This window comes from Aythya fuligula, chromosome 15 (assembly GCF_009819795.1).
Source record: "Aythya fuligula isolate bAytFul2 chromosome 15, bAytFul2.pri, whole genome shotgun sequence".
Classification (NCBI taxonomy): Eukaryota; Metazoa; Chordata; class Aves; order Anseriformes; family Anatidae; genus Aythya; species Aythya fuligula.
Genome location: NC_045573.1, coordinates 10,019,307 through 10,044,383, shown reverse-complemented (window position 1 = coordinate 10,044,383; position 25,077 = coordinate 10,019,307). Strand labels below are relative to the sequence as shown.

Here is a 25,077-nt window from a genome sequence, read left to right as displayed (position 1 = left end):
TAGCACTAACAGTAAAAACAAGATAAATTATTCAGTCTGCCTGACAATACAAACCAGTCCCATTTAATTTCCCTTTGGTCACACCTAGCTGTTCTCAATAGGCAGTGCTTCAGGATTTATCTCCTTATTTTGTAGAAGTCTTCTACCGAAAGACTTTAAAAGTAGTCAGACATTCAGAGCTGTTCAGTATGTTTATGACTTGCCCAGAAACTGTATTAAGACTAATAAATTAAATCTCTTATAAAGAATTAATTTATGAGTTCTTACAGCTTAGAATAAAATCCCAGAAAAAAAGATATCAGTTAAAATAGACACAGATTAGTAAGAAACAGGCTTTTTGGCTCATTTTGCAGTTGCAAAATTAAACGATTTTATGCAAGCTGTTTACAAGGCACAGATTTCTAACATTTTCTACAGGGAACAGCAATCTCTGCAGATCCACATATTAGCGGTTCTCATTCCCATACATCAGGCATTTCACTAAACTCTTAAGTGCAATTGCATTACACTTAAAATCTTAATCTAAAAATAAGCCTTCATAATGCTGTTGGTATAATCAACCTCTGGGGCACTGTGTAATTCATATGTGAAGATAAGAAAAAGTGACTCTGGTCTGCTCTCAGAGACAGGGACATCAGCCATCCCAGTACAAATCCTTCCTGTAACTTCTGACTAAAACGGGGTTATTTTAGCAAGAGTAAACTGAAGAAACCTGTTTCACTATAAAACAGATCTGCATTAGGACTTGACAATCTGCAGCTCCTCTGAGTACATCATCATAGACAAGAATAGTCTGATGTCATACTTAGACCCAGTACTCCAGTCATGTTGTCCCTGGACCATACCATGTTGGCCATACCGAAACAGCTGGTGGATCAAGCACGGAGATAATAGGTATGCATTTTCTGCATGCTGCAGAAGAACTCCATGATGAAGTTACCTCTATTATTTCTGCACAGACCTCAATAGCTGAGGTCATTTTGCAATTTTGAACTGCCATTTGGACTAATTTGTCCCTATAGAGAATGTATTTGGAGACCTCTGAAGCATTCTCACAAAGTTCCTAAAAAACACGCAACAACTATTTTCATTACTAATTTGTTAATGAGGTGAAGTGATATGGCAGGGAAGTAAAGACTATCATGCATACCATTAATTTTTGTTACTAATGGATGAGTGCCTATAATTACAACAAGTTATTCTAAAATTCTGCTAACTTTTCATGGATTCTGCTGTCACCACAGAAGTGCCAAATCTATTAAAAATACATCATAAAAATAGCATCTGAAATACAACAGAATTCAATGGGCCCTGTTTATAGCTGGCAGATTAACAAAGCCAAGAAACAAAGCTTCTGTATGATGTTTTGAATTTCAGTGATGGCCTGTAGCTAATTCATGCTGTTTTCACATAAGGGACTGATGGCTGCTGAAATATTTTTCAGTATGAGTTCAAATGAGGAAAAGAAATAACCCACCTCCTTTTGAAAAACCATGCAGTAAGGCATAAACAAACTTGTTATGGTCTGGATTAAAGCCAAGTACACACACAAGTACAAAGACACCTCCCTCATGAAGATTATTTGCCTCATTTATTTGAATGGATGCATCCATTTACCCATTACTGTCAGCATTGCACAGAAAGGAGTATGAATAAGCACTGGAAGACTGCAATGTAAGAGGTATAAACTAATTTTTCTAGACCACATTTTCTCAAGTATTCCTTACAGTTTCCTATGTTAAGAGAAAGGAATAAAGCTTATATATCCATCTGTCAGCTTGACTTCTGAAAAGTCTTTTAGAAAGACTTTTGTCTTTCTTTCTAACTCTTGAAAATCTTCAAAATTTCTACTTTGGAACAATAATTAAACTTAATATTTGGTTGAATTCCCAGCGAAATATCCATTACATAATTCTTTGTTTTCTTGCAACACTCAAAATTTAACAATTACAGGAAGAGGAAAAATTTAGAGGTCGTGTTGTTTCACTACTTTTTTTTTTTTTTAATCTGCCATTCAAGTAATAATGTAAAATTTACATATGCGGGTATATTTGCACATAAGCTTTCTGATTAAAGGAACAGTGTATTTTCAATAGTTATTCTCCCCCTGGCCTACCACCCCCAACAGATTCTTCAAGCAAAATTGAACTGGGACAATGACATTTCAGGAGATCTGTAGCAAACATTATGAACTCATGTTTGACAGCTTAGCTTGCGATATTTCTGAGAACAGATTACATAAATGCACTATGCCGAAACTGTTTGCAAATGCCATTCTGTGCCAAAAAAGTGTTTGCAAATGTCACAGAGAACCACCCAATATGAAAAGGGCCCTTTGCTTAATCTAGAGTGATTGATTACTTCTGCTCAAGGCCTGATCTTCAGGCTACAGAATACAAACAGTGTTTGACTGATGCTTGCTGTGCCCTACTGTGATTCTCATCAGCAGGAAACGAAAGCGTGCGGTGACTTACAAGACTTGTTCATTGTTTTTCAGCATCAGATATCTTGAAAAAAATAACATTTTCAATTCCAGAGAGCATCAAAAAGACAATTTAGAGATAAAACAATGAGTATTTGGGAACTGAAGAGAGAACACAGGCCTATTGCCCTGACTATAAGGACATATAGCTAACTTGTTAGGTCATGTTACTCAGATTCTGGTTCCTAAACAACAAATCCACTAAATCATGTTCTCAGTAAAGAATGCTTCTTTGTATATCAACTACACACTTACTGGTCTATGATTTCTACCATTCCTCCACTGTTTAGAAAACCTTGGAACAAAAGTGAATTTTTGTATGGTCTGCATTATTGGAAAATATCTCATCAAGCTTCTCTGTAATAGAATTCAAGCTGAAAATGGCACGTCACAGTTTCTCTGAACTTAAGCCAAACCTGTTGTTTTTCCCTACAATTATATGATCAGCTCTATCAGGTTCATGAGTTTTTAGGTACATCTTTAATATAGTTAATGGGATTATTTTTATAGTTAGAGATTTCAACTTCTTAAGGATTTCCAGATGGAGTTTTGTCTAGGTCATGTCATCCAGGCCCGACCAGAATGATTTCAAGTGATATGTTTTGCCATGCAGATTGGTTAAAGTCAGTCAGAAGCCTTTCAGTTCTTTTCAATGCACAGATGAAGGTTTAGAAACCACCTCATCCTGTGTTAGAACAGCATGGCTTCCAAAACCTCCTGAAGGGCCACAGTTGCATGATATGCAATTTCCTAATACTTTAAGTGATACAGTAAAGTAGAGATTATTTGGTGTTTTTCTTTTTCAGTTCCATTAATCAATTTCTATTCATTCTGTGAACATATATTTAAGTAAATACTTCTCTCTCCAGTTGCACATTTCAAAATCTAATTTAAAAAAAAAAAAAATCACCAAAAGTGATTTGGAATATGAAAAGTTCAATGAAGAAATACACGGTGCCATCTACTAAAAGCCCTTGTGCTATACTACCTACCCTAAATCTGCTCTCAGCTGTACAGAGAACGTAACTTGGAAAATTTCTCTTCCTTAAAATTTTTTGTTTTTTTCCAGTACTTTGCCTTTCCAAAAAAGAGATCAGATTTTGGAGCATTCTATCTCTTGCTGTACACAGTGGAATAATACATTGTTGAAAGGGGTCTGCACTAAGGCATTGTTGTGAAGATCATGAACGGTAACTAAGGGTTATGGATCCCAGAGCTCTCATACCCAGCTGCACTTGCACATAAATTGCTGTAACTGACCAGATGGCTTCTTACAAAACAACATGTTTATACGATTAGTTTCCAAAACAATTCATGGTGGCACACTTATTTCCTGCAAGAGACCTGCAGATGGTTCCCTTCCCCTACCTATGAGTTCTCCAAAATATATCTCCTGAACTAGCTGTTATGCAATCTTCCGCTACATATGCTGATATGTGACTGTGAATATCTAAAGCTGGCAATTTTCTTAAAATAATCTCCATAAAGAGAAACTTAACAAGCAATTATAGATCAGCAAGTTCAAGTGCATCTGTAGAATAAATTTTACAGACTAGTAGGATTTTGTAGAGGAACTCTTTGAAAGACACAATTTCAAAATTGAGGATTTATGCAGATTTGGGCCTGGGAGGTCTTGTTTAACTTGTATTCTTTGACAATATAACTGCCATGCTGAACAAGGGTAATTAAGTGGCTATCAATGCATCACGTTTATAATTGTCATGAAGTCTGATATCAGATGGTACTAAGCAGGGGATAATGTAGCTTAGTAGGCACGAAATTGCCTCAGGATGGGGAAATTTTGTGAAAAAAACAAAACAAAACAAAAACAAACAAAAAAAAAAACACATTGTTCCAATGGATCAGAGATACCCATAGGGTGCACACAACCCGACATACAAAGCAGTGACGTACCTGAAACAGTCCTGAACTATCATGCAATGAATCACACACCATCCACTTTTACCGCTATGTATTCATTCTAGTAACTGTCACTATAGAGACAATTTAGTGTATTATAGGCTGCTGAGAAATTTAAAATATATATAGAGAAAAAAATTATCTTGATATCAAGTAAAAATATTCCATTTGATTTTTTTTTTTTTTTTTGCCAGCTTGCTGCTCTTTGATGACTTGGATGCTATGTAAAAATATGTACTAGGATGTAACAGAATGTGTTTGTGGACCTTCTATATCGGAAATTCTGTGCCTACTGTAAAACATTAATAATATTTAGGATTGATTGAAAAGGGGCAGAAGGATGCAGCTGTGGTAGTTTAAAACATAGTAACTCCCACACCATTATACAGTAGGGACGGTATAAACATGTATGTATCTGTACTTCCTTGACTCTCAAAGTTTTGGCATATTCTCAGCTATTGATTATTTGAGTTGCAAATTCCTCTGTGCTCCCCTCTTCTGGAAAAGTCAGCTCCAGTAGAACAGTAGGGTAAATTGTTAGGGACAGAGAAGACAGCCAGGAAATACAGCGTCAAGCTACCACAGGCACGCATCTTATCTTGTTTACTACAGAACTTAGGAAAATTCATATAATGAAAGAGGATTTTATTTTGTATTAGGAATATTTGGAGCATTTATATATATATATAATATAATATATATATATATATTTTTTTAAGACTTTTTTTTTTTTTTTTTTTTTTTTTTTTTTTTTTTTTTTAAGACTCCTACTCAAGTAATCATGCCAGAAACTGATTTACATTGTATGAAAACATAACTACATAATCTCAAACAAAGCATGTGTGAGTTCTGGCTAAGAGTATTAGACTTAACCCCCTTTACAAATCATGTGTGTGTTAGTGAGCACACCAAAAAAAAAAAAAAGATAGAACCAATTATTATTATTTAAAGGAAAGGAAATGTGCTGTAAGATTTCTTAGCTATTCAACTAGAAATAAGATCTATGGGCTTACAAGAAAAGGATTTTATCAATCCTGTAGAGACTTCAACCTCTTTGAAATGTAAAAAGTTAAAATAGTTTGACAACTATTAGTAATCAGTAATTAATCTAGGAAGGTAACTGAAAGGAGTATTAAGTACTTTTTTAAAAAAAACTATTTTCATGGTTATACTTCACAACTCTCAATTATCATTCTGCATGAAAAATAAAATACAGTTATTTTATGCAAGGTTTGAGTATAACACTATGGTATTCCACCTGGAGACAAACACAATATAAATAGCGTATTAACTCACTGCAGAGCTTGCTGAAATGAGAATATACCTATCTCAGGCTCTCAATGATACTTAATTTAACAAAGAGAGACTGGTAAATTGAGTTGACAGGCAGACTTTGAAGCTCTGGGCAAGCCTGGCTGAGCTACACAGCGTGCATAGATTGAGTGGCACACACAGCTAAAAGACTAGCAGAATGCCAGCATGAATTAGAAGCACAAATACAGTCAGAATCAAGCATAATATTGCATCTGGAAGAGTTACTGATTAGCTTACCTTGGTAAGTGTTCCAGTTTCCTGTACACAGTTCCATACAATTCATACATTAAGCCTAGACAATAAGGACAGTAGCCTGACACAGATGATATTACAAACATTTGTACTTTAAATCATAATGAAATTATCATCTAGATTTAATTTAGTGAGGATGCGTCTGTGCCCCAGAACATTTATGTTTCTATATTCATTCACAGTATATAGATAGCAGTAAACTGTTTCAGATCTGTGCAAGAAAATAATTTCTTGCTGATGAAATACAGATGTGGATTCTATGATTTTGGGATGAGTAGTGTATGTATGATGTTGCATGGGGGAAAAAATCAAGATATAAATAGACAGAATCTATTGAATGCTTACATGAGCAAAAACTGATTCAAAAGTATGCAGACGATGTAGTTAGGAATGACAGAAGACTAGGCTATATTAGACTAATGCAGAACATTTTTAAACAATTTGAATCATCTTTTGCTGCTTTAGACGAAGGCATAAATATCCAACTCCAATTCAAAACATTTACTTGTGCATTTGTTAAGTTTCTAGACCTAAAAGAAAAAAGTAATTTTACATCTAGACATCCTGATTTATGCTGAAAGACTGCTCAAAAGCCTAAAATATGCATGGCAATGTAACGTTTTGGAAATCTTAATTCTTACTTGAACACAAAGGTATCTTATTCATTGGAGGTAGACAGATATTAAATAAAAAGAACTTCAAATTGCCTGAATAAAATTCACTTCATCAGCTTAGCTTTAGTCACCTGTTTTTGGTGATGCTATAACTTCATTAACACTCAGCCCTGCTTGCACATTCAGGATATGTTTAACATGACTGAAAAAGTTCAAACTATAGACATAAAACTTAAATGTGGCTTAAGCCACGTTAGCGACAATCAGTGAATATCATTTGGTCTGGCTGTAATAAGCCAATATTCTGGGGGAAAAAAAAAAAAAAGCAGCAACCTTATAAAAAAAATACCACACCTGTCACTCCTTACTTAAAAGGAACGAGATTATTTGCTAGGTAAAGGAACTTCTCGAAAATATTTTCAGGGTATTAGAAGGAGAAAATTGGAGCTTAGACAGCTCAGGATTAAAGGAAGAAAGAAAGTTTTGTATTAGCAGACAGAGAATAGGCACACTGAATGACCACCGAGTAGGTGACACTTCTGAAGAGGAGGAATTGTTTCCTGACAATTATTTAATTTGCTCTACACAAGGCGTAACAATTGAATGCAGAATATTTATTACACCAGACCTTTGCATACCAAGATCTTAGACAGAGTTGAATCTTTATACCCAAAAACAATATTTCAAAACAACAGAATAGACAATATATATATCATTTTTCCCATACCAAGGCTTATTTTCAAAGGAAAGATAAAATACCTTCTTCATAACGGAGAAGTAAAAATTCTGTGCCTATGGTGAACCTTTTCTCTATCTGTTACTTCAGCTACCACTGCCATTTCCAATAAATGAAAACATCACAATGACTTAAATGAAATAGCTTCTTTTCTGTGTGTGTGCAAACTCCAGTAAAAGAAAACAAATCCCATAGGAGAGATTGTCTCCATGTTTCATTCTTTCCCACTATCTTCCTCACTTCATTTTAGCATATATTCCCTTCATTCACTCCAACCTGCCTCGCGCAGTCCCATGCCTCCACTGCTTTTACTTTGCTAATTCACTCTTTCAATCCTCACATTCTCCAGTTGTGTTTTTTTTTATACTAATTCACACCAACAGCCAAAACACAATTTATTGCCCAACACTTCCCCATCTATTCTGTTTGCTTCTAATTATGCCTAATTCTTCTCTCATCAAACTCTTACGCTCAGTCGATACTACTTAGCTGAGCCAAACCTCTGTTGCCCAGAAGTCAGTCAGTCCTACAGCTCCCCATCTAAACCAATTCACTCCTGCATTTAACAACCTACACATCGACTTATCTCCTTCAAATCAATTCACCTATTACTGCCCTCATTTCACGTTTTCTTTACTGCAATACAGACCTCAGCTCCCTGTTGACTCTTTCAGGTTTTCAACCACAGTGACCTCACTCAGAGTTTTGGGAAGAAACTCTGCTGTTTGATACATTTTTATTCCACCATCCAAAATATATTTTGTGAAAGCTGCGAGTTTAAGGCATTTCTAGTATACTTTTTCAGGCTGTAAAACCCTCCTAAAAGGTCTTGCTGGAAAACTCCCTGCAATTAACAGAACTGCTCCTGTGAACAACTGCCAACTCTTGCACGGGACTTGCAATCTGGACTTCTCTGCTTTTATGCACGGTTGTTAAATTAATTTAATCTAGAGCCTAGACACTGCTGTGTACCCTAACATATTATGATACCTTCTTGTGTTAAATTCTGTTCCTATATGTAATTATTTAATTTTATTAACCAGTGCTAATAGACAGTAAAAAGTGAGTATATTGGTACAAAAACAATGCTTACAAGAAACATCCATTAACTCTATACTTGAATGGCCGGGCAAGTTATATTACTATAGCCTGACAAGAAGAACTTTATTCTTTTATTCACTTTGGAATATCGTGTCACTTTATAAATAAAATATTTCAAGATGGCTGCTGACATTTCTGGAAGAAAAAAAAATTAATACCTTACTGCATAATAAAATGCTTTCACGCTACCAAAAATGAGGCCAGTACTTTGACACACTGTACACCATTACGATAGCATTTCTAGAATTCTGCTTTTTGTAGCTAGGATATGAAGTTGATAAAGACCTTTAAAGAAGATTGGATCTATTGTTTATGAAAGAGGTATGGGAGTTGTGTTTTGTGTTTATAATTAGAAATAGCTATTAACTTAACTAACCAAAGCCTTAGCAGATACTTGCCAGTTTGGGGAATATGTAATAAGTGTTTGCATACAAATGATTCATTTTTGTTGCTGAGCAATAGAATATAGTTTGATTCACATTGAGAGCCAAAACTACAGATCTCACCAAAGGACTTCATATATTTTCCTCAGTATAATGCTTGTATGTCTAAAATCTTACTAGTTACCTCTTTCTATCAAAACAAGTGATCTCTGCATGTATTTTAAACACCTGTCTTGCTCTACAAATTGGTTTCATACCTATGTAAGATGTATCTGGGAATGAATGACAGTTTTATCTTACAGTTTACAGTTCATAGCCTTGTGTTGCATTATTCTCATTTACTGGGCTAATGTTTGCTGTAAAAATCCCAGCAGAGAAAATGGACAACTAATTGCATTGTGTTTTTTTTTTTTTTTCTTGTTGTTGTTGTTTGATTTGTCTGTTTGTTTTAATGGACTTCAAAGGAGAATAGCTCTTTTGTCACTGCTGCCACTGGAACTGAGTAAAAATAAAAACAAACCCTGACCTTCAAGAAAGGACTAAACTTTCCAGCCAGAGGAAGCAGAAAGAAACTGCTTTCCCAAAAAAAGACACATGCTGCAGAAGCAATAATTGTCAAACACAGTGAAGGTGATGGGCACTTATGAGTCACAGTCACTTGCAGAAGTGAGACAACTCCTTTCCTATTCTACAATGTTCTTCCTACCTGTGATTACTCAACGTTGGATATCAAGAACTGGTGCTCAAATGTATCGACCAGTCTTTCAACTAATGTTTTACTGAAGATGATTTACAATATGAGCTATTTTGATTTCTCTGTAAAACACATTAAAGATCTGATTTTATTGCTGAAAGTTAACCTGCACTTCTGATACTCAGCCTTATTGACAGAAATGTGAATTTAAACTGAGAACTGTAAGATAGAAAAACAGGGATGGCAGAGATGAGTATTTTTGAAGGTCTCTTTTCTGGTTTAATTTTATCTTGACTTCAAAGTGAAAATGAGAATAAATGTATTCCCTCCTTTCCACCCAGCCTCAAAATTGCAACTTTCTTTACTGGTTATAGAGCCCATACTTTGCTACCAATTTCAGAAACACCTGCTGCAACACAAATGCCTCAATATATGAAGTGTTCACTTTTTAATGGGGCCGTGCATGGGACTTGTCACCAAGGAAACTGGCTCACTGCTCTAATGACACAACTTGAACTGGTTGCGTGTTCTTATTGGAGAAAAATCTCAACCTTTTCTTGTATTGCTACAAGTTAAAACTTATGGAGAGAACCTACATAGATCAGGAAATCTGCCTGTTACCAAGGACTGACTGAGTTTATTTGCAAGCAGTAAAAGAGTGAGACGAGAAGGAAGAAACAAATGTTCTTGACAATGATGGCTCCTCTCTTAGAATGATCCTTCACTACCAGTCCCATTGTTAACTAGGAAGAAAAAGGATGGAAAGTGATGGCACAACTCCTGGGGCCAAATAAAAATATATATATATATATAAAAAAACACTCAAAAGCATCTTGATCCACACAGCTCCTTAGTTAAGCTGAGCAACTTCCCATCTTGACCTGAGTTTCCTACTCTAAGGAAAAAGGGTCTGCAAAATAATTGTCTTGTACAAACTGGGAGGCCAAGAGTAATCAAGAGCGACTGAAGAGACATTAAACTGTATTTGCATGTTATAACCATGTTAAATTAAGAAATACTAGGTGAATCGATGATTTTATATTTTCACGGTAGGCAATCTGGCATTTTGACCATCTCCTACAGCCTTTTTTATTATCTGCAAAAGGGGGATGGAAATAGACCCATCAGAAAATGTACAGCACATTTAAAAGCTCTTTGTAAAGCCCTTAAATTTGCTGTAACATTGAACATGCCTTTGTTCAACATAATCTGCATTTATTTCAGAACACAGTTCTGAGCGTTGAGTGTTTATAAAGGAAACAGATCTATTCCAGCTAGGTCTGAACAGCAACACACAAGTCCTTTATGGCTGCTACTATCAGTCTACTTGCTTTAAATTACTTCCCCACACACTTTTAAACCACGAAATGGAGAACATGTCTTGTACATGTGAAGGTAACAACATACTACATCCTCTCCCTCATATGTTTCAACAGTTTTCCATACAAAACAACAGTATTGCCTGCTTTAACATTGTTTTCTCATCCAGCATTAAACATAAGTTCCTACTTCATTCACAGTCAACTATAAAAGATCAGAAGCCCTCAAATGCTTCAAGGGCTGACTGAGAAGCATTCACTTCTAGTCCAGCACACAAGACATTATTCCTTTCAGAGGCACTGCACTGTAGAGGTCACTCTGAAGGCAGGAAAAAAAAAAAAAAAAAAAAAAAAAAACCACACACACACAAAAAAAGACCAAAATCTACTTGATGGAAATATGCTCATTAACACCTATTTTTGAGGCCTGTCGAACAATTCATAGGAATGAACCTTGCAAGAAAAGTCTCACTGTCCTTATGGAGATGTTAACCAATATAAATCAAGGTATTTGAAAGTGAAGTTGATTTTTTTCCCCTTTAAGGCAAAACTCAATAATGAAGACAATAAATACAATACATGAAACCTCTCAGTGTTATGGAACTGCAGTATGACATAGCAGTTTTATTGTGCATTACACCAAGAAAAACACTTTGAGTTGTCTTAGTCCTGGAACAATATAACACTGAGATACTTCAGTAGGGTGAGTTTAGAAGGATGTGTTTCTGTAATACTTTCAACATTACCCATAATCTGGGGGAGAAAATTATTTCAATTGTACTCTGAACACTGATAGGCTTCTGCTGAGGATTGCCTCAAAACTGAAACAGTAAGGAAGCGCAAGTGAAAGCTTCCTTTATGGAAGCTTTCCATTCCATTCCATTAAGGAATGCAGAAAGCAAGAACACAGTGAGACAACTATAGCTTTCTAAAAACAATTGACTCCAAGTATTTTAGTTGAAAATTGTCACTGAAACATCCACATAAGAATAGTACCTTTTTGCAACAGAACTTCCTGCATTATCTCAGCATGGTAATAAAATTTTAGATACCTAGGATATTTTTATTTCAACAATCATCAGTGCTTGGCAACAGTTCTATTGAAAGATAAATATTGTATAATGTCTCTACATAGTTTGATGAGTAGATCAATCAATTAACATGGCAATAAATTAGCTTCATTACCATGTTTCAGGTATTATGAGGTGCTTTACTAATTAAAGTCACATATTTAAGCAAATGCTATTCCCAGACTGTTCACGTAAATTATATTCCACTTTATCAGAGTGCTCGCTTACTATTACAGACCATGCCTGAGATTTGCTAAAGAGATAATGAACTCTTTCAGTGCCAAGCTGGTAACATAGGCTGGTCTTCAAAGGATGTAATCAGGTAAAAATCTGGCCACTGGCCACAACAGTTTAGAACCTATTACATGAATACTATCATTTACTCTATTAGAAGCCACATATATATATGTACAATAGCTTTAATAAAAGTGTCATGCCATTACCAACTCTTTTTTTTTTTTTTTTTTGACAAATTAATCTATTCAGAATTACATTTTAAAACTTCCTTACTTCACACAGATATTGTTTGGCAGTATTTCAAGGTTTAATTATTTGCTTTTGAATGTTACTGTTTATCAGATAAACACCTGCACCACCAGCAGAACACTGGGGCTGCATATAGCATGAATTCCATGGACAGGACATTTTGCTGTCTTATTACCAAATGCCCCAAGAACTTTCTGGCTGCAACTGCAGACTGAACATGTGCTACAGAATGAGCAAAACAAAATTCCAAAATAGAATCATGCTAATAGTATTTCTCAAATCACTTATGCAACTGAAGTAATCCCCTGTTATCCCCACACACACAACTGATGCAGCAATGCCATGTCTCCTAACTACATCAACTCAGTGACTACTCATCACTCCCGTAGTCATATCAATACCTGAAATCCAAGCTAACATTTTCTTCAGAATAAAATCATAAAATAAAAACTTCACTGCTGGGTTGACATATTTGTATGTATGTGTGCAGGCTTTCGTTTAGTTAGGTTAGATATAGACAGCCTGGAATTCACTTAAGAGAAGGGATTCCTATCATTAAATGAATAGACTCTGTGTTAACTACTATTTCTGCTATTTTACTTACATGATACAGAAACACAGCTTACAATTATTTTGTTTTCTCATAGGAACATCTTTTGTAGCTTTTCATCCAGAAAGACTAGTTAATTAAGTGCTTTACTGCTGCTATAAATATATTATTATCAGTCCAGCTAAGAAAGTCATAAAGGGAGAAAATAATTGCAATACTTCAGAAACCTCTCAGTAGCTATAAAACTGATTTCCTATCAATCATAAAGTGAGAGAGAGAACACTGGAACATGGCATAACCAGATAAGATTGCAAAAGACATTTTTCACCTCACTTCAGATCGAGATTTAAAGTCCTGCAAAAGGAAAAGATACTTAAATTCTCTAAAACTTAAGGCAAATTAAGTTCCTTAAACTTAAAACACTTAAAAAGTGCCCATATCTGCTGTATAATACACTAACATCTCTTGAGAAACAAAGGTACTGAATGAAATATAACTGATAGACAAAATATTTTGAAAGTAACTTTGAAAATGTGAATTTTCAATTTCAACTCAGATTCATTATCTGTAGGAACCTTTTATGCTTGAAAGCAACATTTTAACACTAGCAGTATTGTAGAACAGATATCTTTTTCTCTCTCGTACCTTTAATATACCAATTTAAATGCTCTCAATGGTGATGAGAACACTGACAGTTCTAAGTGAAATAAAGATAAGAAACCCAACAAGACAAATTCCTCAAACCACACAGAAAACATCTATTCTTCCACATTTGAATTTCGCAGCCTGCAAGACCAAAACCAGATACTTGACTTACCACACTGTTCAGTTCTAAATAAATATTATAGCAATATTTACAGGGCAACTTCTTTGCTCTAAGTGGCTGACTGGTTGGTACTGAAGTTCGCCTGACAATTCGTACCCATGATCACTCTACCATTATCAGAACTTTACCTTCCAGAAGGGAGGAAACATTTACAAAATGAGAAGGAAGGGCAGAAATTGTGAATTTTCGACAACTTAGCATAAAAGACAGGTGATTTAAAGACAACCAACACAAAACAAGCAAGGAACACAGATTTTGCTATTAAATAAATAATGTCATCCAGTGAAACGAAGACAACATATTTTTTGAACATTATAATCTTCTAATAATCATTGAGAACTGATGACTGCTCTGGTGTTCAAACACATCACATAGTCAGCAGTTTGTAAGGACCTACTCTAGTCTTTGTTTTCTGATGATTTAGTGAGTTAGTTCTCTTTTCCTTAAAGCATATGTTTGAGCAACTACCAGGAGAGAACAAGTGTCCAACACTGTATCTCAGAAGAACAAAGAAATAATAGCCAAGAAACTCTTGTAACATGTAGCTGTAGCCTAGAAAGTTAGATAAAATGTAAATACTTGGCACAGCTGATCTATGAAAATACTCACAAAATTGTATCTACACCATTCGTGCATATGTTTTAATACAAACATATGCATTGTTAAAGCAATACAGTCAACCAAGTGGCACTATTCTTATTTGAATAGCATAGCGCAGCTAAAATGCCTAGTATGTGTTTTAGTAGTTTCATGCTGTTTAGATTTTTGTTTGTTCATATGTAACATCTGTTTGACCAGCTGTTTATTTAACTAACTCTTCTTTGTGCAGTGTTTATATAAAACACAAATCAAGTTAAAATAGCAGCCTGAGATTTTGGGAATCACAGACTTACAGAGTATTTAAGTACTTCTGGAGGTCTCCTAGCCCATGCCCCTGCACAAGCAGTGTCACCTAGAGCAGCTTGCCCAGCACTGTGTTCTATCAGGCCTTGAGTATCTCCAAGGCCAGGGTGTCAACGACTTCTCTGGGCAACCTGTTACAGCACCACGTCACTTTTTCTTTTTACTGTAAAAGCTTTTTCTTACATTTCTTCTATTTCAATTTGTGCTTATTATGAGGATAACAGGAGGAAAACCTTCACCTTCTGAGAAATACAGAAGCCACTCAAAAATGAAACACTACAACATTCTGTTGAGTTTGTTTTTAGAACTTCTTACAGCTTTTTACATACTTGAAATCATATAGTCTATTACAATTTTTATGCATAATAATTTAACCTTAAAGACTTAACTACATGTGTAGGAATTGTGACACTTGATTCCAAAGATATATATACTTATATTCTTATATAATACATGCATTTTCAAAGATCTAACTTGTGTGATATTTTCAGAGAGACTGATAAAAATGTGATTAAAACACAAGTGTACTTGTTATAACAAGTTTTATTTATCTGTAACATACCAAACATGAGCGCAAATAAAGTTAAATTTAAGTATCAACAGACAGGGCTTCACCAGCTAGCAGATGCAGCAACCTAATTCAGCAGTGCCAATTCTTGATTTAGGTTTTGCTCTGCATGGACTCCAAAAATTTAAGTTACAGTGTCAATTTTATTATTAAAAAGAATGTATCATTCAGCATGTAAACAGACAAATTAGCAGAGACAGAATCTCTTATTTACATTGAGACATAAAAGTGGACTATAACGGAAATTATTTGACCAAACTTGTGACTGAGCTTATGCACCAGTAAAACTGAAAAAAATATACAAACCAAGATTACAAATAAAATTGACATCAGAAAGAGTACATTAATGACAGTTCACAGATAAGGAATCAAAACCAATTATATTACTTTGATTAACCACTAGCATTTCATACAACAATGAAGAGAACTGCTAGCAAGCTGATTCAAATCATTTTACTGCAAACTGTTAACTGTATCTGAGTTTCAAAATAAAATTAATTTTTTTCTTTGTAACAGTGGCAAGCTATTTCATACAGATCAATCAAAATGTTTTGCCTCATCAGACCTGTGCCCAATTGTATGAAATTACTTCACTCAAGCTGGGGAAAAACCCCAAAGGAACAACTCACAACAAAAAAATATTTTGCATATTTCATCCAGTGCGTAATAATCACTGGTTTCAGTTTTAAAGATAATTTTGTTTTGTGTTCACCACCATTGTATTCTAGGAAGGAGATGAGACTTAAAGTGATTAATTAAAACTAGGCTTGTAATTTCTGTCAATAGGATTCCTAATCAGACAGAACCTTTATCAGATTTTTCATTTTCACAACAAGAAGAAACTCTTTAAGACCACTTTTTTATTATTTTATATATTTCTTTACTTCCTAATAGACAGATCTAATGCCACAAGGGCTTTTTTTGCATACTAAGACTAACTTTTTTCTCCCAGACTGAGGTACCACTATTCTCTGTAGCAGAGTTCAAAGAATAATATCAACGCGAACTCTTTCATTAAAAAAGATGTAACCCTTCAGGAACCATACAGTTACAAAGCATAAATTCAGTAGATCAGAATTATCATTTGTATTTACAATGTTTTATATTAAAATATTACTAAAACTAATAGAATAAATGCAGGTACAAATGTTACAACTGAATAATTAAACAAACACTTCACAATATCCAGCATGTTCAAGGTCTCCTGTTGATGAAGCTCAAAATCCAGCAAGGAAAGACAATACTGGAGAAGTTGGCAACACGAAGTAGAATAGAAATACTTTTTCTTACTTACCAGTTGTGCCAGGTTGTGAAACTCAAAAAATACAGGACATTGACAATTCAAATGATAGCCTAGCTATGATGATACTGTGATACTTTCTAAAATATGGTCCATCATTGTCTGAAAGATCTATGTATTATTTAAATAATTTTGTTGTAGCTGTATAGAGCCTGATATCTCAGTAGAAATATGGATTGGAAAAAAAAAAAAATCACCTTTTCTGCTGTAGATATAGTTATTTTCCTCAATGGCTAAAGTTCCTTTCCCAAATTCCACTAACATTCCCAAATAAAATTATACAGTCTAGTTAAGAGAGAATGCTGACAGATCTATGACTTGAGAAAAAGCTCCAGAGAAATAATTCACCAAAGTGAATACAGAATCACACAACCATTTAGATTGGAAGAGACCCCCAAAATCACCTAGTCCAACATATACAAACAGAACCTTTTTGCCATATCTGAATATGAAAGAATTTTCTTTAGCTTTCTATAATCTATTGCTTCAATGTGTTAAGAATTATGAAATTGCCAAATGCAAAAAAAAAAAAAAAAATTGAAGAATTAAGTAGTAGTCCTCTTGCAACTTGTGTTACAATATTATCTGAAGATACTTAGCATCAATGCAATGCATTACATTGGTATTTACAAAGTGTTGACAAAAGGCATTGACAAATTTCCTTGAACAAATTTCTTTCTTTAAAATAACTGCCTTGTTTAATACACAAAAACATGAGATCTAAATTCTATTTACACACTTGTAAAATGGCAAAGATCAACTCTCGGAAAGCAAGTTCATTGTTTAGGACTGAGAAACAAAGGGAAATTGTATTTAGAGTCTCTCAGCCTCTTACGTTAAAAGTAGGAAGGGAAAAAACACTGTTCTTGAAGTATCACTTTTCAGTTTCTTTTAATCATCTTACCATTGTTAGAGAATAATTTGATTGCAGTATTTTTTTTTATTTTGCTTTGAAAAGTAGTATAATTGCTTTTACATCATTCCTATATTGTCTCAGTTTATGAACTCACAGAATTATAATCTCACATAAACCACTATCATTTTGGTAAAAGCATGTATATAATCCATCACAGTTCAAGTAACGAACTGCTGCTATGGACATGTTTTTCATCAGTTAAGGCAAAAGCTTCAAATTAATATTTCTAACTACAGTAGCCATTGCATTTCCTAATCTAATAGCTTCTGTTTTAAATTACTGTCCACTTTTCTCCTATTTTAATATTTGTTTTGTTGCTGTCTTTATGAACCATTGTAATGCTAAGATAAAGATCGCTACTACAGCAACTCAATGTATCCTTGGAAACAAATCATAATTTACTACCCCACATGGCTCAAAATTTAACTTCGTTCACAAGTTTTTCCTCCTCACTGGTTGAGGAGGAAAAACTAACTAGCCCTAACTTCCAGATGTTATTCTGCATTACTCCTTGTCTGTGTGGAACTCAAGATTATTAATTATAATGAACAAAAGAAACAATGGGAACTTAAGTAACAATTGTTAAACCTCTATGTAGATACCATTGAGAATTTTTCTTGCTCTACATCTAAAACAACAAATTATGAAATGAAGTTGACATGGAATTATCAGTTCACTACTTCACACAGCTATAATTAACCATCTTAAAAATAAATATAATTGGAGAGGAAAAGCAAAAAATATTTGATTTGAAACTTCAGTCACAAATGTATTCTGTACTGTCCCCCCTCTTGTTTAAAAACAAAATACAGCATGATACAGTCACTTTAAAGTGACTTAACAAATTGTCATTTATTGGCCTCTCAACTGGAAGTACTCAAAACCATTTCAGTCTTTACAGCCCTTAGTAAGATTTTACACAATAGATTCTTAAGAACAAGAAAAAGGTAAGTCTCTTGAGATATATGCCTCTACAAACACTGTTTTGGTATTTATGACAACCACCTCAGGGTGTCTCCTCAAATTGATTTTGACTTTTTAAAATCCAGGAAAAACTGAAAAAATGAGTGCCACAAAATCTTAGCATTCTTCCATTTATCTATTACAGTTCTAATAAACACAGCTGTCCTGAAGTTAAGTTTAAACTTGAAAATCTAAAACCCTGGATAAGGCCATCAAGTAGTACAGCTAAGTATGTATGCTTCTACTGAAACATACTGATTTTAAATGGGTCTTGATTCTGCAAATTGATCCATCCATGCTTGCACAGTGCCTGCGTAGAGGCTTTTGAACAGCAAATTTAATATGGCTTACTAGGTATGAATAGGTATTCATAATTTTGCATTAATATTACTTAAACAGCTCTAAATATCATTTACAAATAAGGAACTGTTTATAGCAAGTGATAAGATTTTAACAGATGATATCCTGATATGATTCTGTATCAAACGGTTTGCTTTCAGATTCTTAACAGATGACTGTGTTAAACTATTTCTGGACGTATTCAGTGCTAACATCAATGAAGTCAGAACATACATCAGCAGATTGCAAAGTTCAGCTAGAAAGAGTTCAACAGCTTGACTTTTTAATTTGGTAAGTACACTAACAGTGATCCACCCTCAATCCCCAAAATAAAACTGAACACAAAAACACAAAACCCACACAAACAAAAGCAAAACAAAACTTAAAAAGCCAAAATAAAAGAGAATCAGACACTTTTGAAAGCTTTACACAGTGATTTTTGTCTAAAACTACCATTTAAATAAACAAAAATTAGTATATATATCATATATTCCTTTAAATATTACAAAAATGCTCAAAAGCATTTATAATCTGAACAGGTGCCTTCTATTAGAAAAGCACTTTTTTTTTTTTTTTTTTTTTTTTAATATTTGGTAGATACTGGCAGTGTATTTTAAATCATGATGAAACAGGCTTAATATTTGCTTGACTACTTGACAGATACTTACACAAAAAAGGGCATCAGCTGAATAAGAGTCTCTTTTTTGGGATTGGCTGTGAATTCTGGCACAGTTTGAATAATTTTGTTCATTACATTCCTTAGGTAATTTTGTAGCTGTTTGCGTCGCTCTTCTACAAATTTTGCATCCTAAAAATAAAAAGGAAAAAATATAAACAGTGCAAAGAATGTTTTGGTTTTGTTTTCCAATTCCATAATGTCACTAAATAGTCCTAATAAGTATCAAATTCAATCTTCTGATGATCTGTATGTAGCATGCCTATACAAATATGTTAGCAATATGTAAAAACAAATCAGAAAACCAACACCTTGACTCCGCACTTGATAAAAGAAAATCACACAACCTAGTAAAAACCCCTTATCATAAAAACACCCACTGATGCTGACTTCTCTCCTTGGCAGAAGGTCTCTCCTACGGACTAAAATTCTTTTTGTAGTAGTAGGTCTCCAGAAGGTACTACAGTCTTAGCAAGGCAGTGCGTAACAGTGCAACAGAGTCAGTGGCCATTTATGCAATCTCTTTTGAGATCCCGAACTACTAGTCTTTGCAGAAGGAAATACCAATTTATCATTCCCACAATTTATTCATAATTCATACTTTTCAGAGACTGGGCACACAAACCCCCAAATGGGTTCATATTTCTCTACATTTTTTTATTATTAATAAATCATTATCTTACAGAATTTTTATACAGTAGATTGTTTTTAAGGACTATATCACAACTCCAATAAAATTGTTTTATTGATGTTCCTATGGTACTTTAGATCTCAGTATTTTATAGGATATTGGCCCTGTTAAATAAAATAATTCTATATACTTCACATTCTGCTGGGGGACTTACAGATTAAAAGCCTAATAGCTAGCACAGCTCCCCATATTCTGGAATTTACATCTAACTTAACTTCCTGTGAGGATTCATAATTACAGTGAACTACAATATAACGTCTATCCATATATCACTCTCACAGAGGACTACAAAGGTTTCCAATGAAACCAGGTGCTGCCTGCTTTGTGCGGAAGCCAGTAAGCTGTATCTCAGAAATGCAGGCACTCTGTTCACCTGGTATAAATGTCGGAGTATGTTCTTTAGGCACAAAGCCAAAATTATTATTAGACAGTTAAAGCTCTCAAAGGAAGACTATTTTCTATAAAATTTGTCTGTCCCACCTGTGTTATTTGTGTAAGAAATACTATTGAAATCATTTTTTTTCTTGCAAAAGAAGTGACAACTCACCAACAAAACACCATAGATGCATTTGATATGCTACTAAAGAATTTCAGTGTATTAAAAAGGTTCAAGCCATGCAGATCGGAAGGTTATTCCTTCCTTAGGTTAAACAAACACATCATCAAAACAGGAAAGCTCCTTAGAATTCAGGATGATCACTGTAGAGTTTCTAGAACCCTTACTGACATTTTCTTCTTGTCTCTCATTAGAAGTTAGCAGGAACAGCAATATTTTTAAAGAAAGAAGAGAATGAATCTGAATGACATTTCTTAGTGCAGTACTTCATATTCATAGATTTACAACAATTACAATGTTAACTAAGGTATGTTAGCAAATATTGGCAACCAAGACACATTCTACAAAGGCTTAAACTTATTTTAAGCTTCAATGTGTATTTTCTGTCTGATAACCATATATATGTTAACATTTTGGAATTTTTAAAATTTTCCATTAGTGCAGCAAGCAATCTACTCAGTTTAGCCATGGCTTAGCTTAGACAAGCCTTTCACAAGTGGTTGACATTTCCACCATTGTCGTTATCTGAGTGTAGGATTAAAACAACATAACAGATTTTTAATTCCATTAAAATCAGGGACAAATTATCAACTGAATTCATTATATCAACTGTTTTCTTAATCATTTGGGTAAAATGCTAAATTAACAGAAACTGACACAGGAGGACTCCAGTTGCAGTGCTTATACTCCATAGATCCTGTTTCCCCAGACTAAAATCTCTGAACAAACACATACCATCTTCTTAGCATCCCTTTCCCAAGTTATGGTTATAAAATACAATGTACATAAAGGTATCACAGAAATACTATACGAATCCTGTATATTAAAAAATAACCCCAGTTATGATTATGTAAGGAAGTCTTTTCTTCTAGTCTTTTATTGGCAAATGAATATTTAACAACATGTAATTGTAATTACTGTAAGGTACCACTGAAGACATTCATCCTTACAGGTTTCAAAAAGCTAGTCAGTGCTCATCTTCTTTAGTTAAGCTCACAAAACTTCAAAATACCTTTTGTTCCTTCTATTTTCTAGATATGAACTCACATTGATGTCCAATCCTGTTTGACATTCTGATGTTACATTAATGCATGGAAGAATCAAGATCAGTACAGAAGTAAAAAACAAAACAAAACCCCACAACTATGAGTTATACAGTTTGCTATTTCTTTTCTAACAGTCAGAATGTCTTTCAGCAACAGTTTACTACACACACGTGCACACCCCCCACACAAATCCTGCAACAAATGCTTCTGGTATTAATTGTTTCACTGAAAAATGAAGAACTGAAGAAGCTTGAGAACTCTTGGAAACCAATACTTAAAAGAAAAATCTGCACTGTTGAGACTTCATGCAATGCACTCCACTGTCACTCCCCAGCCGAGTACAGTTACTGCTCAAAGGAACAGAGCAACAGCTTGCTTGCGCCCCACCACACTGACGAAGTCTGGACAAGAGTGCAGAACAGAAGTCTATACAAGCTGTTGGTTAACGTTAAAGCAAAAATTGTAATATGTGGTGACACATATTAGAATAAAATAAAATGCTAATAATAAATAAAAACAACCCTAATGCAATATTTTAATAGATAATTGATACAGATTTTTTTCCCCCTCTTTTCACTAAGATTTGCATTCCTATTGATTCCTTTGCCTAGCTCAAGAAGCAGCCTTGCCTTCCATATCTTTTCACTGCAAAGGTTTCAAGTATCACATTGCCACGTTGCTAGGGACACTGATTTGCTACTATCAGCTGCATGAGGCAGAAGACATCATAGGGTGTCATGCAGAGGAGATCTCAAAGAAGAAAACCTTTGTGGAACAACTTAGTTCTGAAAGCTTTAAGTACAGGAGTAGCAGTGATGTTTGGCCTGGGAGGCCGTTCCAGGTTTGGTGTGATCCCTTTTCCCTGATCCTGACTGCATATAATGGACATGTAAGGAGCATCACTTTGCTCCAAGAGCCTGCTCCCAGCACAGACACAGCCTCAAGCCTTGAGTCCTTCCAAAGAACTGGCCTCATCCCCCACAGCACTTCCTTGGTTCTCCTTTTATCAGGTCACTCAATGTTGTTTACAAGCCCACAAGAAAATCTCCGTTTTACAGTACTGCAATCATTAGCGGTTCTTCAGTTCTTAAGGTTTTTTGGTCACAAATCCTCAGCAACAGTATTTGCAGTGAAGTCATTGCAATTATGTTAAAATTTGCTCTTGTGCAGAAGCTGCTCTCTTTTAGTCCCCCGTGTGTGCTGCACATGTATTTAAACCAACACATTCTCTTTCTCAGGCAGGACCACTTGGTAATAAACACAGGAGCAAAATGCTGAATATAAGTATTTTATATCACTTATGGCTAATGTAAAGAATCTCATTAACTAAAGATAATAACTGCACAAAGCAGTTTTCTAATTAAACTGCCAGAACATGATTGGGGAATGCATTTTTGCTGTTTACAGCTAATCCTATTAGGGCTTATAATATAGCTGTTTTTCTGCCACTTATTCAAGTGAAATAAAGAAAGTCTCAGGAGTGAAACTCAGCCTGAAAACAGTTTAAAAATGCTCCTTTAGCCTGATATAAAAATGATCTCCAAAACCAGTACAGAGCAATCTCTACCACGAAATTCGGTATGTGTACTGTTGCCCACTATTCTCACCAGAAGCAATGTAATCTGGGGTCAAAACAACGCAGCTGTAGGTCTGTACTTTGTCACCACATGTGTGGCACAACAGCAGGTTGGCTACTCAGAGGAATTATTTTGCCATTGTTACTGCCAAGTAGCAGCAGTGATAAAGAGTTCTTGTCACAGAGTAGTAAATAAAGCAATTGATAGCAGAAAAACACAATTGGTTCAAAGCCTGGCCAGCTTTTTCAGCCTCAAATTATAAAAAGGTAACTGCAACCCTCTTTTCATTGGACCCAGTTATCTGCAACTCCTACAGGACATTCTTATACATTTTCACAGCATTCAAGGTTAATTTTTTGGAAAATAAATGCATGTATTGGAAGACAAAGTAACAGTACTAAATGAAGGTACACATTTTCTCACTGAAGAGAGATCTTAGTGACATGGCTAAAAAGGAGAGACCTGCCCTCAGAAATATGGATGGTACTATTACAAGGATCAAAACTATTTTCTGAAATTTAGGTAAGAGAAACATACAGAAGAAATGGAAAGGGTAGGATGAATAAATAGGAGGTCACAGCCTTACGACAGGGAAAAAGGATTTATTTCTTGAATTGCCAACCTAGTCATTGAACCAGTTAGGTTATGAAAGGAAGATCTTTACTTTGCCTCATCAGTACCTTAAGAAGTCTTTTTAATTGTAGGAATGCTTTATGAATTTTACCTGTCTTTACCACATGCATTGCTTAATTTTAAGAGACAGCACTAACAGAAAACCAAAAAAATGCTATAAAAATAAATTTTTTGAATAATTGCACTGATTTTTTTTTTTCCCAGAAGCACATACCAAAATGGCACTAAAAACAGCTTTATACAAATTTGGTTCCTATACTTTCAAGAACTGTATCTGTTTATAGAACACAAATTATACATCATTTGAAATTATTACAGAAAAAAAAACAGACGATTCTATAATAAGCTTTTCTCCATTTCAATACAGAACATACTAGATCCTTCCATAACCACTCTGGGAGCACTCATTTTCAAGTACTTTCCTGAGCTAGGCTTAAAGTAAGTCTTCCTGTGAAGATATCTGAACAACAGGCTCCAGTCTCACCAACTGTAAAACCATGAGGCAAGACTAGCTGGCCCTTTCAGTTCTTATAACTCAATTCGGTGATAGACTGAATGTGCCCTCCAAGCTTAATTTGTTAATTTATTTAGAAAGAAATTTAACTATTCCTTGTATAAAATAGCTCCTACCCTATTCGTGATAAGCCCCAATCCTTGAGCCCACAGCACTAGAAGGTGCAAAAGTGTGCTCAAAGCAGACAGGAGCTCTGCTTTTAAGATTTAAGATTTCATCAGAGATAAACACTTTGCACCCACATAACTTTGGTGCAAGAAATTATTTACGGACAGCTACCGCTGTTCTTAGTCAAGATGCTGAAACTGTCTTAATACTCTACCTAAGAAGCAGCTCTGATCTGGCTGAAGAGAAAACCTCACATATTCAGTGCCACTTGAGTAACAATCCATGAAAGCATTTGGCATGTAAGAAAGGAACCAGCACTTGCAGGGATGCATTGTCTGTAACCATAATCCATTTTCCTTCCTATTTGATTACGAATCTTTCTGACCGTGTTAAAAGACAGGATGATATGTAATACAGGGACTTAATTATATAAAAAATATGGACAGATTCTGATATACGTCTATAGGGCATCTTGGCCACGTGTACCACCCATTTATGTAAACTTACACTGTAAACTAATTAAATTAAATTAACAAATGG

At 34.7% G+C, this 25,077-nt stretch overlaps 1 protein-coding gene across 1 annotated transcript in view; it reads right to left on the bottom strand.

The window, feature by feature from the left end:
- The window catches only part of SNX29 (sorting nexin 29), a 130,450-nt gene that overhangs the window by 10,984 nt on the left and 94,389 nt on the right, over positions 1 to 25,077 (bottom strand). Inside the window, exon 20 of the mRNA XM_032197430.1 lies at positions 19,405 to 19,544. Within this exon, the coding sequence (XP_032053321.1) occupies positions 19,405 to 19,544 (140 nt within the window). The remainder of the gene's footprint in view (positions 1 to 19,404; positions 19,545 to 25,077) is intronic.